General features: G+C 41.6%; 2 protein-coding genes across 2 annotated transcripts in view; one reads left to right on the plus strand and one right to left on the minus strand.

Moving 5' to 3' along the window:
- LOC117896364 (IDLSRF-like peptide) overlaps positions 1-16,912 on the minus strand; it is a 43,643-nt gene that overhangs the window by 17,013 nt on the left and 9,718 nt on the right. The window lies entirely within an intron of this gene.
- On the plus strand, positions 216-16,619 carry LOC117896360. The gene is made up of 2 exons (XM_034804635.1): positions 216-237; positions 15,333-16,619. The coding sequence occupies exon 2, from the start codon at positions 15,364-15,366 to the stop codon at positions 16,513-16,515; it is 1,152 nt and encodes a 383-aa protein (XP_034660526.1). The 5' UTR covers positions 216-237; positions 15,333-15,363; the 3' UTR covers positions 16,516-16,619.

Consider the following 16,912-nt stretch of genomic DNA (forward strand, 5'->3'; position numbering starts at 1 on the left):
GAAATGGCTGTAGCTTTTAGGGTTAAGAAAAAGGTAGAACGAGAGCAGATATTTCTGATATTGTTTTGGGTTTAGATTTAGTAGAAGCTTCAATGAGTTTAGCTAAGATTTAAAAGCATTTAGAAAAGTAGGGAAAAATCATGAAAAATTTTCCACTAAACTCTTCTCTCCTCCACAACTTTTTCGTTGCAACTTTAAAACCTTTTCATGTCCTGCCAAAAATCTATAAAAATCTAAACAACATTTAACAACTTGTTTTTGTCAAAAAATTGTTTGGACTTATTCACCTTGCCCCGAAAAGTGAGCACAAAACAGTTTTCATACTAAAAACTGTGACCAGACGAGAAACCACAAAATTGACTGCGGTGCTCGGTGTACATATGTATGTATGTATGTCCAGATATTAATTTTTGTGGACAAAAATCAAGAGGTTGAGGTGGGTGGCTGTAGCTGGGTGTGGGGAAGTGGCACTGGCGTTGGCAGTGTCGTGTGCTGCACACATAATGAATGTTGCATAAATGTTATAAATATGAAGTCAGCACGCAGTCCACTCGCTCTCAGACTCCTCTCTGGGGTGCTGTCAACTGAGACTGGAGACTGCTGCTGTTGGCCACAAAAAATAATAAGCATATACGGCAACAACAAGAGCTGTTAAATGAAGCGTAAAGCTGCTGGCCAACACATACACAATCTTGTTAGCCCGAGCCCCGGACATTCATTCACACACACACAATGTCCAATGGCCAAAGAAACATTTTGTGCTAAGCGCTCTGCACGTGACACCAGGATATGTACAATAAATGCGAGTATATTTTTACTAAAAGCTGGTTGCTGTTTGCGGAGAGAGGAGATACATTCCGACATAGACAGTACAGGGGGAACTCTGCCACAACCCCGAAAAAGGGTAGAGCGCTGCTTGAAGGTGTTCTGGAAAACTGTGGAGAGATTTCATATGAACATATGTATGTATATTTGGGAAAGTTTTTTCGACCGACTGTGATATTTCTGTTTTCAATTGTGGAAAGATTGAAGATTTTTAAGAACATTTTTTCGACCGACTACGAATTTTATAATTTTTCTTATATGTGTATTCAAATTTGTATTTTTATATACATTTTGAAAAATTTTTTTGATATTTTTAGCAGTTTTTTATCATAATATTTATTTTTATTTTATTTTATTATTTTTATGAGTGAAATTAAATGTTGGCATTCCCTTTTAGCTATGTAGAGATTTTTGTTTACACTTTTCGCACCACTTTTCGTTTGTGTTGCGCTTTCCGGAACATCCTTTCTTCTCCTACTTTTGGATGGACAGTATACCTTATCCATAATTACGCACAACATGCAGGTTGGCTTTGCTTGGCAGCAGAATTTTAGTTTTCATGTGTCAATTTGCAAGGTAGAAGTCGAATGTAGAAGCGACAAGAGGCAGGCATCAGGGAGCAGGCAGACAACAGGCAGGCACCAAAATGTGTTGTCACACATGTCGTATGCGCAATGTATGTGCACTTATTGCTTTCGGACTAACTCAGATTATTGTGCCACCCCTTAGATAACGGGCGGGTGCGGGAACTTTCCCCCTGTCTATCTGCCAATTGCAGTCTACCTGACCCACGCAATTGCCTGGGCGGGCCCTTCCCAAAACGTTGGCTTGGGGAGGCTTCAAGGGTGGTTTCTGGTCCTGATTCTGTTGCTGTTTCTGTTGCTGGCTTTCCTGGTTATGGCCCTTGGGCCAATATCTGTCCAAACAGATGGAGCTGTGCAGATGTACAGTTCTGTGGGTGTGGGTGAGGGTGTGTGTGTGTTCTTCAGAAGTTCGTGGCAGAGTGGCCTTCTAGTTTGCTCTAGTCATCGTTCGATTCAGCTGACAGGCAGCCTTTATAAGCAGCGAGCAACATTTTCGGTGGTACAGTAATGGCCAAAAGCTGGCCTTACGTGGGTGGCAAGGGAGTTCGTTCTTAAGGCTAGTTTTTGCTTGAGGATTTTCTAGCTGGCACTTTAACTGGAAGAATAGTACATAGAAATAGTTGTTTGTTTGTTGGTAGTAGTCTTTGGGGCTAGAATTAAATTAGATTGCAATTGGCTTAAGGGCTGATAATGGACATGGCAGTCGAGACTATTTGTGTTCAGTTTTTGTAGCATTTAGGAGGAGCTTTGTGCGACAAAGTAAAGTTTTTGCTTTGTTCTAATAAAGATAAATATTTTTAATATTATCGGAGAATATTTTGGAGCTGTTAGCCCAACTTCGATCTACAACATATACCTTGAATCAAAGGTTTGCTAACTATTTTCTGGTATAAGTTGGCAATCCTTTGACTGCCGTTTATAAAGTGATTTATATGCAAAGTCGCGTTCTAGTTTCCATTACTCCAAAGTCTATCTAATGCAAATTGCTACCTGGCATTACGCTCAAGAGGCACAACTTCCTGGGCCTACGGAGCCTACGCTGCCTTTGGTCTTACTCTTTCCCCTCAGTCATAGTTGAGCCAACAATTTCCATATATCGACCACAAATTCCCCAAAACAATCAGCCGAGACATGTGGACTTGCGAGTGCACTAATTAAACCCTGCATATCCGGCCACACACAATAAACCAGAGTAAAGTTTTCCAACTAAAGCCAAAACTCAGGCACAATATGACTAAAAGGTGTAGGGGAGAAACAAAGGCAGAAGGCAAAATGCCACAACACATGACGTATACGCAATATCAACTAAATAATTGCACACACCCTTCTGAGGAGAGAACACAAACACAAAGACGAGGACTACAACTAGCTACTAGAATACACAGTACAATACACTAATGAAAATTACTTTCCTTGGCTGTCACTCAATTCTGTGTGTATTCTATGCAGTGTGTGGCAGCAACAGCAACAGGAGCAGCAGCAGCAGCAGTGGCAGTGCCAACAGCAGCAGCAAGAACTAATTGTTTTCCATAGAAATTAGCACATTTGTATGCAGTGGCCGGACACGCACCCCAGCAACCGAAACAAAACACAACAGAATAGAATGCTGACGTAATTTATTAGACCAGCTCGGTCCTCCCCTCCAAGGACATGCATCTCTATCTGCTGCTTCGATTGTCTTTTGCCTGGGTTGCGGTTATGGTTGTGGTTACGGTTTACGGCCACGTTTACGGCGCTCCAGCCAACAGAGTGTGAGATATTGCCTGCTTGGGCAAAGAGTCTGGAATTATTGTGTGTGAATGGGTTTCAGGCACGACCAGAGACCAAAGAGGTGGAGCGGGGCTACAGGTACAGGTGTGGCATGGTAAGGTGTATGTGAAGGCAATGACAAATAGTGGAATCGATTGGGAAGGCAAGAGGAGCAGCAACAGCAGCTGTAATGCAATTTCGTTATGAAAGTATCTATTTTTATGGTTCCAATTTACTTAATGAAAAATGGGAAAACTATAACTAAACTTTACTGCAATCTAAGCTTCAAATCGAAATAAGAAAGTGTCCGCCAATGAAGCTATCTAAACGTTTAACTCTGCCATGAATATTGCCATATTTTAGGCAATTAATTCATGAAGTTCTACTTTGAATTCTACAATTTCATTGTAAAATAATACAAATAATTTTGTAGTCATACACAGCTTCCACACAAATTAACATGTTCAACACAATTAACTTATTCATAAACAAGCATTGAAATTGATTAACATTCACATGCAAAGTTTAGGATTCGAAAGAATTATCTGTCACAGCTGTAGAGAGAATTGAAACGTAACAATTTAATTGATTAAATATTCCAAAATCCATTATTGGTTTTGGTAGAAACTTGCAAGTAGTTTAAAAATTCATAAGGCTATTATTAGAGATATCCATTCAGCAGATTAAGTTAATTGGCAAAGTAAATGCCTTTAGGCGCGTGCATGGAGATAAATATATATCTACAAAATGCAATTACAATCATCAACAGCCAAAAAGAAATCCAGCAGGCAGCAGTAGGAAACCTAGAGGCATCTGCAGAGGCAAACCAAAGGATAGATGGAGTGGAAACCCAAGGGGTATCAGGAGAGGAAATCCAGGAGGGAGACTGGAGGGAGAGCAGAGGAACCCTATCTTTAATGGGTAAGCAGCAACCAGCAGCAGAGGAAAGGAGAAATTTAATTAATTGCAAAATGTCTCTCACAATTGGAAATTTCATTAATTTCTAAATGCACCTGAACACACACTCAAATCATATTCATAATAACACACTCACAAGCACTTACAAATACAATTCATAATCAAACACACATATTCAAGATCACACATTCGAAACTGTATTATTTATTCATTTGATTTTCTGGGCGTCTGTTTGTTGCTGTCTCTCTGCAACTGTGGACTGTCATTTGATAATTTAAATTTCAAATGAGGACACATGCAAAATGTCATAGACAATAAGGATGGGGCTGGTTTTTGAAGTTCAAGGATTTTCAGGAGGGCTTTGCCTGTAATTATAGATATAAGGGAAAATGTAGAGCAAGGGCAAAAGCTAAGCTGAATGTTACTCAAACCATTCATTAGCTATACTACTAACATCCATCATGGTTTTTATATTTTAACATTAAAAACTTAAAGCAAATGCTCCCAGTTTACAGCACAAAATATCACAGAAAACCACACGCCCAGAAAAACCCAAACCAAAGTAAAAAAAATACTATTCTCTGTTCCAAACATTTAGCACAAACAAAAAACTTGCCCATAACTGTTGCACGCACTGAAAAAAAATCACAGAAACACAAAACTTTAAAAACACTAAAAACCAGAACTCTAAAAACAATACAACAAAAATAGCTGCAGTTTATGGGGTCGCCAAAAGTGCGCCATAAAATTTAACCACCCCCGCCAGTGCCTAGTTATTAGCCAATAAAAGAAAAAAGGAAACATGCAAAAATAGAGAGAGAGAGAATGCATTTTCCACAAAGGAAATGCTTTTGTTGAAGTGTGGAAAAAGGAATTTGGCGCTGAAGTGTGCCAAACTGCTGCTGACGGGGTGAGAAAAAGCGCCTGCAATCGTAAAATACAAATTTTTTACAATTCCTAATGGCTGTAGATATGTAGATGTACATATGTATGTATGTATGTATGTTCTGTGTGTGTGTGTTTTCGAGGAAAAACTAATGCAATTTGTTCCGCTTAAAGGGCGGAACCCCCAGCCGGCGGGGTATTTGATTTTTATACGCAAATTTGTTGACGGGAAATGAAGCGGAAATGAGAGCACATCGTTAAGCTGCAAAAAGGCAATTTTCTTGGCATGAAAAACTAAGGTAAGCGAAGGTAAACGAAGGTTGTCCGACAGGCTGCTCTTGTGATTTACCTTTTTTGGGGCGATTGATTAAAAGGGATTCGAAAGGGAGAATAATATCTGGCATGGGTAGCGGAAAACATTTACATTCCATTAATCATTTAGATTATCTCATAATTTGTACAAACTTTAAGACAAAGCGACAAAACCATGTTTATTATCATGGTTTCAGGACTTCAAACTTGAATGCAACTTTTTATTTTAAATTGAAATTCCTGTGACATTTTACAGCAACTAAAAGCAAAACTCAACAGCAGAAATAGCAACTAACTTTTAGGCGAAATTTGTGCAAATTTTTGTGTGGGGAGTGGAAATTCAACATGCAAACCACAGACAAAACAATGTCGTTAAACTAAAATAAGCGAACACGAACCGCCAGTCTGTCCATCCATCTGTTTGTGGGTTTTTCGCTCATCCTTTAGATGGATTTCCCCAACTCAACTAAAAATAAATTCAGCGAAATGGCTGGGCACCCTCTTGTCAGTGGCCGTGGCTGCATTTCACGCAATCAAAACTGAATGCCACAGCCAACCAAATGGCAGTACCCACACACTCAAATACACACACTAAACGCTTTTTATATATGTACATACAAGTACACACAAACATACTACTATGTAAGGCTACAGTCAAAGTTCCCATTAGAAAAAGCAAACGAGTGGCTGGCTGGCTGGCTGGCAGCATGGTAATAATTTTGCACAGCAAATGGAGAGATAGAGACAAACAAAAATGTGAATGCCAGTGACACTATTACACCAAGAATAACCAGAATAGAACAACCATTTCACATGATCCTAATCGCCATTTTTGCTATTTGCCCCTTGTTTGTTTTGCTGGCAATATGCGCTACACAACACTGGCGGGGCATGTGCAGCCTTGAAGGTGGAAAAGAACATATGAAACGTGGAAAATATTCTATAATTAATACAATTTTATACTGTTCATGCACTGAAATTGGAACCCTTCATAGGCTAAAAGTCTTCCCAACGTTAATGTTTACTCCACCGTAAATTGGTCTTCTATCATTAAATTCTATCTGGCTATCCCTTAGATACAAATCTCCCCCCCAAAACGCCCCAAGGCTTACGCACCTTTAACCCCGATATAAAAAAAGTGTCCCACCTGCAACAGTTTGTTTTCCATTTCTTGTTGCCATATCATTTAACACTAACACCTCATGGAATGGTCTGCAGTGCCATGAAAATGCCACTTCACATGGAAGTAGATGTGGCAGGGGCAGTGTCCGTGTCCGTGCTGCAGGCAATTATCAAATGCCGCAACAGTGAGACACAAAAGTCAACTGCAGTCTGCAGTAATAAATATGCGACGAGGAAGTGTGACTTTATCCTTAATCTCTGCCAAAGCGCATTGACTGAAGCCTTGACCCAGAAAAAAATGAAAAGAAATGGAAGCCACTGCCATTGCCAGTGCCAGGAGACAGGAAGGAAGTCCATTAAATTGATGGAATTTCCGTTGCCACACTCTCTCCCCTTCTCTCTTGCTGTGCTTCCTCTTTTGGGGCAAATACAAACAGAGAATTATTTATGTTTATGCACTCACATGATTATTATGACACTGACAATGAGCACTCGGAGCATTCTTTGTTTCATTTGCTGCTCAAAACGTTAATTGAATTCTCGAGTCCTTGCACTTTGGTCATAAAAGATGAGAGATTTCATGTCAAAGCTGTAAAATTGATTGCCCACTTAATTGTCATTTGATTTTATGGCTTTTCGGGCAGCCAAAGGAGAGACAGAAACGGGGATTTGTCATGGCTTAACAAAACCTAAACTGGTGTTAAATGTGGTGTAAAGCGTTTGGCAAAAGCAATAAACATGGATAATGAAATAGGATTCTATGATGGAAGAGGTTCAATAAATGCAGGGGAATAAGCAAACGATTTGAGGGTATTCGGAAAAAAGATTAAAAAAGAAGAAGATTAAAAGAAACCAATAAAATGTAAGAAAATATGCCGAACAGGCAGCGTGTTTCTCCTTTTCTACGCTGACGGTTTTAGTCTAGTAATATCCTCATTTTTCTTGGCAAACATTCAACTATTCTTTGGAATACAATTTCCATTTTACGCGACCCATGACACAAATGTAGGAGGCGCCCACCTTGACCCACTTGACAGTTCATGAATAAACATTCTTCATCAAGAAAATCTCAGAGAGAGGGAGAGAGGGGAAACCGTTTGCCCACACAAAAATGTTGAATGGGGGAATTTTAAAAGCCAGTGAATTCTTTCTTACGTATGCAAATGTCAGGCAGCAGGCAAACCCAAATAGCCAAGGTCTTTGATAGTAGGAAGCAGCAGCGGCTCGGCTCGGCTCGGCTCTCTTGTTAATTGCCAGAACCTTGCACTTGATGTTGCTGCTTCGTGCTGCAAAAAGCTTGCAACACTTTTGCTCAGAGGACACACACAGCTGAATGGCAGCTGTAAGAAAATGCTGAAATAATTACCACTCGAGTGCTGCTGCTGCCCAAGAAATATGACAATTAACGCAGCAGCAGGACATGGTGGCTCACAGCGGGAGATGGCCTCACCTCCTTCTTATATTTTTAAGCTTTCTTCTGCCCCATAACCGCATTATTCCCGCCCACAATTAAATGCTTTTATGGAATTTAAGCCAGGGCTAAGCTTCTGCACTTCGTAGCTTCCACATGCAGCGCTGGCTTAAAAAATACTTTTAGCAGCCAAGTGGCTTGGGGATTTTTCTTATGCAATTTATAATACAAAGATTAACTTGCAAAGGTGCGGTAATTAAGCTGGCTTCCACCGCATAAAACTGAGGCAAAATAAGCCAGGGAAAACCCCACAAGTTAATGTAAGTTTGGAAAAACTTCGATTAAACTAAGGAAAACTTATTGAGGGCTTTTAAGTTTTAGCAAAGCAAAGAGAAGTGAAGAGAGACGGTGTTCCCTCATTTGGTTACCTTTGCTCGAGCAGTTTTGACCTTCTTCTGCCGTCTCAAATCACATCACCTCTTTGACAGGCACTGTTTGACTTTGATAATTTTGCATATTCAAGGTCGAAAAAAGGTCTAAGAAACTTGCGAAAAAAAAATGAAAATTTTTTATGGTTTGGAGTTTATTTTCCGCTGTCCTGGGTTGCACCTTTATGCTTCTTCAACTTGTCTAACATTTTTTCTTAAAATACTAACTTTCTGGCTTAATCTTTTTACGTGTCATAGTTTATTGTCCTATCTTAAAGAGGTGCGAGTTGGAGTGTATCCTCATCAAATCGTCGTGACTATTTTAGGTTATTTTTCAACTGGAATCCCCCGCGGCATTACACCTAACCAAAGTCAAGGTCACAAAAGTTTGATGGAAACTTCTTTGGGAATTTTTTCTGTAAGGTTATACTTTCATTTCTTAGCTGCTGTTACCTTTAAGTTAGTTTAAAGCCAAACTTCGTTTCAATTTGGCATCTAAATAAGTTGTATAATTTTCCATATTTTTCTGCTTTTTAAAGTTTAACCATTTCCGCCCTCAAAGTGACACTAAGTACTGCCCTTCGGCAGTTTATCGCTCATTTCCTGTACTTCATCCCCTCCTGCCCTCGTGTCAATCAAATATAATATATTACCTAACACAACGGGACAACAAACTCTGCCTCCACTCAATATCGCATTCGTATCGAATTGACGAGACATTAGCGTACAGGCCACAAAATTAATGGCCACTAATCAGGGCGCAAATAAGGAATGGAGCTGCTCCAGAGGCTCCTCAGTGTTTGCCTACTCAGAGTTTACCCACACAATTCTTTCAAATTAGTGTTAACACAAGGCACGTTACGGAAGTGGGTAAGAAAGCACAGCACAGCACAGCAGCGACACCGACCTTCATCCTCTAATTGACAGATGGGCCCTGGCATTCGTTTTGATTAGCATTCTATTTGGGTCTGGGCAGGGAGTTGAGTCTGTTAAAAGTTTTTTCTTTTACGGCTGCTGTGCCTTACGGCCTCGCGGCTGCTTCCTTTTTAAAGAGCAAACAGCGCCAAAGGTAAAAAACAACAAATTGTTCGCTCTCTCTCACTCTCGGCCCCGCTGCTGCTGTTCTTTTTGTTTGGCCAACTTTTTGCCCGCCGCCTGTCACCTGCTGAAAATCACACGCCTCAATACGCAAATTACAAATTGTTTCAGGGGCATAGGGCAAGGTCGAGGATATTTTATACTTTCATTTGCGTTTGTTTTATCTTTTTTTTAACCAATAATGAAAACGTTGCTTGACTCTTTGACATTTAATGGCAGCCGCCCTGTCCGCCGCTTGACAGTTTTTTTTGCGGTCGAGGACATGTAGGATTTTATGACAGTCTGCACTGACGAGGACGATGATATGGTTGAATGGCTATTGGGTTACCAATTTATTTACCATCCATTCTGCAATTGGAAATCGATCTCTCTCGTAACCATCAATCTCCGTGTAAGCCTTTGACTTAATTTTAAATAAATTTAATCGATAAAATCCACAAACAAGCCACAAGCCACCTGTAAACCCATACCACGGCACGTAGCAGGATATATCCATGTGTCCTGATAAGACTATGCTAAAGCCGTTACAGCTTTCAAGCTCCCCTCCCAGCAGCGCTCTTTATCTCTCTCCTCTTTCTCCCCAACTGCGCTTTCTCTCTCTCCCGCTCTCCCTGCCAACAGCTTAACGCTTCGCTGCGGCGACAGCTCTAATCCCAAACAGAATCGAGGGGGGATGGAGGGAACGGCACACATATGGCACGAGCACAACAAATGTAAATATGTAAATTCGATGCAGATACAAGAGACACACAGAGAGACAGAGAGTGAGAAAGAGAGAGAGACACACAGCGAGCAGTGCACAGGTGGCACTCCACAATAGAAAAATGCGAGAAAAAAGTTGCAAAAAAACAAAGCAGCAGTTTATAAATTATTAAGATTAAAACGCTTTCGTAGCCATGTTTTATGCCACGCCAACACCCACACAGATGTTGACAAAAGAGACTTTGATGTTGCACACAGCGGGAGGTGGGAATCGAATGGATCGAAACTCGTGTTCGAATTAGGGTTCCAAATCCACGCAGAAGTGGAACGCAACCAGGGGATATCCAGCTGCGCAATCCATGTAATCGACCAGCCGACATGGTTAAAACAAGCAACAGCTAAAAAGCAACAGCAACAGCAATGGCAATGGCAAAATTCTTAGCTAGATTCAACATGTGTAGGAGTTGGGTTATTGCTGCGAGGGTTGCTACACCGGAAACTGGCAGAAAGGTGCCCTATTTCTCAGGCTGATGTGCTTCCGATGAGTTTTTGAAAATTCTCGGAAAAATCTGCCACCAAAGAGGCTGCTCTTCTGTTTCCCAGAAAAACATTTGTTGAACATTTTATGCTGCCACAAAGTACGCTCCACTCCCCCCTTAAGCATATGAGTTTCCGCATTAGCAAACACTCCACGAAATGTTGTAATGGATGCTTTAAATATTTATGTGTGGAAGCCAAACCTCGTGCCATAATATATATAAAAATAAATTGATTAAAGGCACAGCTGAGACACCTAGAAAATGGAGCAAAATGTGCTCGAAATTTAAGAAGCAAGAAGAACAGAGAAAAAACCAAGCAAAAGTGCACTTAAGGATAAGGAAAATATCGAACTTTTTGGGCCATACTTTGAACTCTAAAACTACTAGTTCCACCCTGGAAAATTGGTCAAATTTCAGGCACCCTTTTCCCATGATTCGGCTCTCTCTCAGCTGTTCAATTGATTCGCATGATTCATGTACATTCAGTTGGATACACTCAAACATGAATGATGAATTCATTTGGGCCGATGGGCAATACATCAATCAATCATGTGGGCCCAAAAGCCTACATGGGGGATTTATGTGCCCCTGCCCGCTCTCCTTTCTTTTTTGCTAATTTTTTTCGTGTATATTTATCATATCAATCAGACATCAGGGCTTTCATTTGTCTTATGGCTGGGATATTTTAGTGGCCGAGCCATTCATCAGGCAATTATCCAATGCTGACAGATTGTGTCAACGTTTTAGGGTACAGCCAGCATATACCAGGATATTTCTCTACCTAATGAGTCATTTGACTCTGTCGCTTTGATTGAATTATATTGAGTTCAGTTCTCTGTTCTGTTTGCTGTTCTGTGCTCTGCTTTTGTGGTTGTACACTTTTTGCATTGGGTTTTGATTGGCCAACTTAATGGCTTTGTAATGATACCCCAACCAATTATTGGGCCCTGGGGGGACAGCGCTCTGGTATTCGTAACTTGTACTGATCTATGGCCATCGATAGGTCGAAGGTTGCCTCAACCACCCTCCACTTTGCTTCAATTAACTCTAGAGCCATTTGTCAAGCAGGCTTATTGATTTGGGTTTATAAAGAGGGTTTATCCATGGGAAATCAATGGGGGAAAATGTGTCTGAAATTAGCAGAAAATGTTGCATTAATCATGTGCCATTTATGTGGGAATTATGAGTGCGAATTTTGCTGGGCTTTGTCTGCTCTTTTTGTGTGTATATCACAGACTTGTGTTTTGCCTTTCACTTTCCTTCCTGCTTCCCTTTTTCTGTTTTATCTGTTCCCTTTTTGTTGCCCATCTTTTACAATTTTCCAGACTATGCAAATGTAAAACTTAAACAACAAGAAGCCAGCCTCTGCTGTTCATTTATATCCATTATTATCCTTCTCACTGCGCTCAAATTGTATGCAAATCTTTCGCAACAAACAAAACAAAATATTAAAACCAAATAGCAGACATAACTTTTTCGATTTTCTGCGTAAATTATACACACAATATCGTGCGAAAGCATTTGACACAAATTATAAGAAGTTAGCCGTAAAGTTTTGCTGCCACATAAATCAAGGATTTCCGTGGAAAAAGTCTGCAGCTCAATTATGCAAATTGTGTGCCAAGGAGACACAATGAAAAATAAAAACCACAAAGAAATAAAATGCCCAACACAATAAATTTAAAAAAAATAATAAAAAAGAAATAAATAAACAAAATAACGAAAAGGAAAAATATAAAGACACAAATGTCGCATTTTGTGAATAAATCAAATTAGTATGTGCCATGGAAATGAAAGCAATTTGAAGAGGAAACGCATATCGTATGACACACACACACACTCACACGTGGGGTGTATGCGTAATGAGTGCAAACGTATGCGCAATTTTATGAATAATTGACAGGGAGAACTTTAACAGCTGTCTGTCTGTCTGCTCCTGTCGCCAGAGAGTGGTACTCTTCTCCATTTCGCATGGATTCTTTGGAGCATTCGTCCAAGGACTGAATGCCATTTACATGAGAGGAATATACATAAAAGGGAGAGAGGATGTTGGTGTGGAAGCAGCTGCTCATCATCATCATTATTTTAAATAAACATTACGCGCTGCCTTTATAACCATTTATCACATTTGCAGATTTATGTCCCGCCATTTGGCCACTCGCAAAAAAAGCCAACCAGACACACTGGCACGAACTTACAGAAAATCAGAATTCAAAAGAGTGAAATTAGCTGGCAGCAAGCGACCAGGGAATACCCTTTTGGTGAAAAAGGGTTGAGAGCAATAATAAGACTTCAAATTAGCTTTCCATCGGGTTCTTGTGTACCCCAAATATCAGATTAAATGTTTCCATGAAAGGAATAAACTCCAGTGGTTGAATGTCTGCTAAAAAATAGTCTGTAAAGGTTAAACATGCCCAAAATAGCTACCAAAATTCGTAATCAAATTAGTTTCATAATTGATTAGTATTTTATCTGCGAAAAGGGCAAGCAATTCCATTAGGCTTATGGTCGGCCATCAAGCGAGACAATATCTAGCAGCACTAACTATCCCACAAAATATGAGACCACAAAATCAACAGTTTTCGCTGCACAATTTATCTGGCATCTGGTTAGAGGTAGAGGAACTACAGGACCTATAGGTACATATACCAATCATTTCAGTGGCTCGTTCTCCTATTCCTGCGGCCATTGCAGAGTATTATAAATCATGGCACGTCTAACGACCAACTGCCGGCACTCACACACTCAAAAAGAGGACAAAAAAAAGGACTGACAGAAAGAGGAGCAGGAGAAAATCATGGCGAGTCGCTTAGCTAAAAACGCGCACCGTGTCGAGTAGAATTTTTCAATCTCGGCTGCGTTTTCACACATGCACACACACACCCACGCATACATATATGTACATATGTATGTGTATATTGATTTTCCTTGTGTATTTTTTTCAGCGCTTTTCCTGCGCCTCCATGGTATCTGTTATATGTATATTGGAGAAGGCCTGCTGGCCGTTTTTAATGGTAATTGGTGTCTGCATAACCATTAACGGGGTTTATGCGAATGACGTGTACGTTCCCCGAGCCCAAACCATGCGAGTGGCTGGCTTAGGGCCAAACTTAAGATACGTGTTTAAGGCCAGACTTTCTGCTTGGCTGTTGATTGATATTTTTCCAAGGCACAGAAAATATATATTCAAGCGGATCAGTTTTCAGCGCTATAAAAACTTTAAATGGCACAAGTTTGGTCGCTGCAGCAAACAGAATTTAATGGCCAAGAAAATGGCAGAAATTGTATGCCTGTACAGGCGTACACCTCATGTCCGTTCCAGGCCAGCAACTTTTATTGTTAGAGCAACCAATATGCCGGCCCGCTACTTTGGCTTGGGGAAAAACTTTGCCCAACAGTTGGCCATTTTGTCTGGGCCAAGATTTATGCACGATTGCCTGGAGTTTAATACGCTTACATGAAAAAGATGGCAAACAAAAGAAAAGAAAACGCCACTGGAAACTGAGGCAAAGCTATCGCACCTCCTGCTGCTGCCACTGCTGCTGCTCTTACTTTCATTATGATTTAAGCCAAGTTTTTATGGGCCTGCCTGAGACAGATTAAGCGACTCTTAGCGGGCCAGGGATTGACTGACTGACTGGCACTTACACTCATGTGCCCGAGGTTAAAGTGCAACAATTTGATGGCTGTCCGAAAAAGCAGCGCCTCCACTCGAATGGGGATTTACATTTGTCAGTTTTTTTCTGTCATTTTTTGTTGCGTACAAAATGCTTTTAGATGAGTTTTCTCTGCTGACTGTGTGTGCTGCTTAGTGTGTGTGTGAGTATGTGTGTCCCACTTGTCGACAGGAAACGGATATGGCAAAAGCTGCTCTAATAAATTCCACTTTGATGTATTTGCGCTGACAACTCCCTCGGGCATTACATTCGAGAGCTCAGCTCAGCTTCAGCTCCAGCCCTTGCCCTTTGCTGCTGCCTCACCAACTTATTCCAATGCCAGACGCATTTCCCTTCCAATCATAAATTTGACTCAATGCCGTCATCAACAATTACGAATGTCTTTCCAACAACACACAAAAAAAAGGATGGGATAAGCAGTTTTGGTAGTAGACACAGAAAGAAGTACAGGAAAAAAGGACAAGTCACAAAAAAATTGACAAAAATGTCAAGAAAATTGCAAAAACTGTTTTTGGTCGCAGTAATTTTCCGCTGGCTCTCCCCGTGGCACCGGCCTGTCGGCGCTGTTGGCTGCTGGCAAATATTTGCCTTATTGAAATTTATCCATGTCTACAAGGAAAAGGCAAGCAGCACAAACAATATATTCTGTATCAAATGGTGTTTGGCCTATGACAACACGGCGCACGAAACAGGACTGGAGCAGGGTAAAGCTGAAGGAACTATATTAAGCAAATGTTGTAGAAAATCTTGGAAAACAGGACTGAAGAAAAGTTATGGCACAGCGAGAACTGATTGTTTATTAAATTTGAAAATACTTTGGATTGTAAAAAGCACCACTAGAAATTGTAGCTGTAGTTTTGGTGCCTTTTTGCATTATACAATTCCCTTCCCAAGTCCCAACCAAGACAACTTTTTCCCCTTTCTAATCTCTGACCAGTAGCCTTTTCCCTACATTTTCCTTAGTACATTTTAAACTTTTCTCTGTCCCACATTCCATTTGGCTTGTCTCGAGGTGTACAAAATTATTTTAAAGCAAAAAAAATTCTGTAAAATTCGTGAAAAAATTCCCAAAAGTTCTACACAAAATTTCGGTAACGCGGTAGAGCGCTGAAAATGCAGGCCCATCATGCCATGCCGGACTTTCGCTGCCGCAACAATTGCCAGCACAAGGAGTGCCAGCGGCATGCCCCACTGGGCATCATCGATCAGCACACGCAATGCAAGTGCTTGGGCGAGGTGAATGCCTCCTCAATATTCCTGGAGAATGTCTTGGATCTGGCCAATACGCTGGCACAGATCATGATCACGTGCGGACTGCACGAGTGCAAGGCCAAGTCCACGGTGGACATTATTACGTATGCATTTCTGCACTACGATCAGGTGTGCTACTGCATCGATACGACGCCCAAGAAGCGACTGCGGAAGGAGGATCTGTTCCACGAGTTGGGCAAAAAGTCGCTAATGAACAAAGTGGAGGCTCATCTGGCTTATGCCATTATCAAGCGGGGCTTCAAGGCCTTCTACTATGAGCCCAAGGCGGAGCTGACGTACGACGAGCAGGGCAGACCCTCCTACAACGACGAGTGCGTGTGGGTGCATGCCGCGCGTAAGTCCGCCGAGAGCTATGCCCGCTTTGATGGGCTGTCCTGCAGCGACCAACTGGCCTACGAGGCCAAGATCAAGATTGCCTACAAAAAATTCTACGATCGCATGCAGACGCGCAAGCGGCAGCCCGAGGGTGACGATTGCAACTGCTGTTTCTGTGCCAAGAAGCGGGGACACTTGGTGTATGCCAAGGAGCCAGCGCCCTGCAGCACCAAGAAGAAGCCCAAACACGTCTGCCCCTACTGCTGCAAGAAGAAGCAAAAGAACACGTACGTCCATCCAGCGCGACAGCCCGCCAAGTGCCCCAAGTGCCACAAGTCGCGCAAGTTCTGTTGCTGCACGAAGCTCGACTTTAATCTTCAGTGGGTGCGCAGCATTTGGGAGCGACCTGACTTTAATCAGTACTACAAGAACGAAATTGCCGAGATTGAGGATCGCCTGGTCAAGGGCTCGTGCTGGCTGCCGCCAGAGCCGCTGGCCGACCAGCTCGACGGCGAGGAAGGTGAGGAAGAGGAGGACGTTGGCCATGCCATACCACCCGATACGCTGCTAGCTCTGGGCGGGAAGACTGCCGCCATTCCTGAGGCTTCAGAGGAGACGGCTGGCGAGGCTGTTGCCGAGAGGGCCTCAGACATGGCCAATGAAGTGGCAGAGGAGTAGCTTCCAGTGAATTATTTGCTAACCGCATTCTAAATTGAATCGAAAACTATATAGAAAACATGTTTAGCTCAAAATTAACTGTAAAATACAATAGAAAATGCACAAAAACTACAACCAAATGGAGGGAGGGATTGCTATGGGGCTCTGTTCCCCTCTCTCCACTGTTTCCCAACAGTTTGACTCCCACAACTGCAACTGCAGGATCAGCTCTCTCTTGCAATACGTTGGAAAATGACTGTCATTCAGCTGCCATCATACCATCCATTGGCTGACAATCACATAAGCCAAACTGAAGCCGATACCCAATGCAGCGCCAAATCAATTATCCCAACAAAACCCTCCCAGACCAAATGGAGCTTCTCTTTGGGGACACACTGCTAAATCTTTGATTAAAAGC

This window comes from Drosophila subobscura, chromosome O (genome assembly GCF_008121235.1).
Source record: "Drosophila subobscura isolate 14011-0131.10 chromosome O, UCBerk_Dsub_1.0, whole genome shotgun sequence".
Taxonomy (NCBI): domain Eukaryota; kingdom Metazoa; phylum Arthropoda; class Insecta; order Diptera; family Drosophilidae; genus Drosophila; species Drosophila subobscura.

Coding starts and splice junctions, on each gene's coding strand:
- LOC117896360 (XM_034804635.1), top strand. CDS start 15,364: ATGCAGGCCCATCATGCCATGCCGGACTTTCGCTGCCGCAACAATTGC.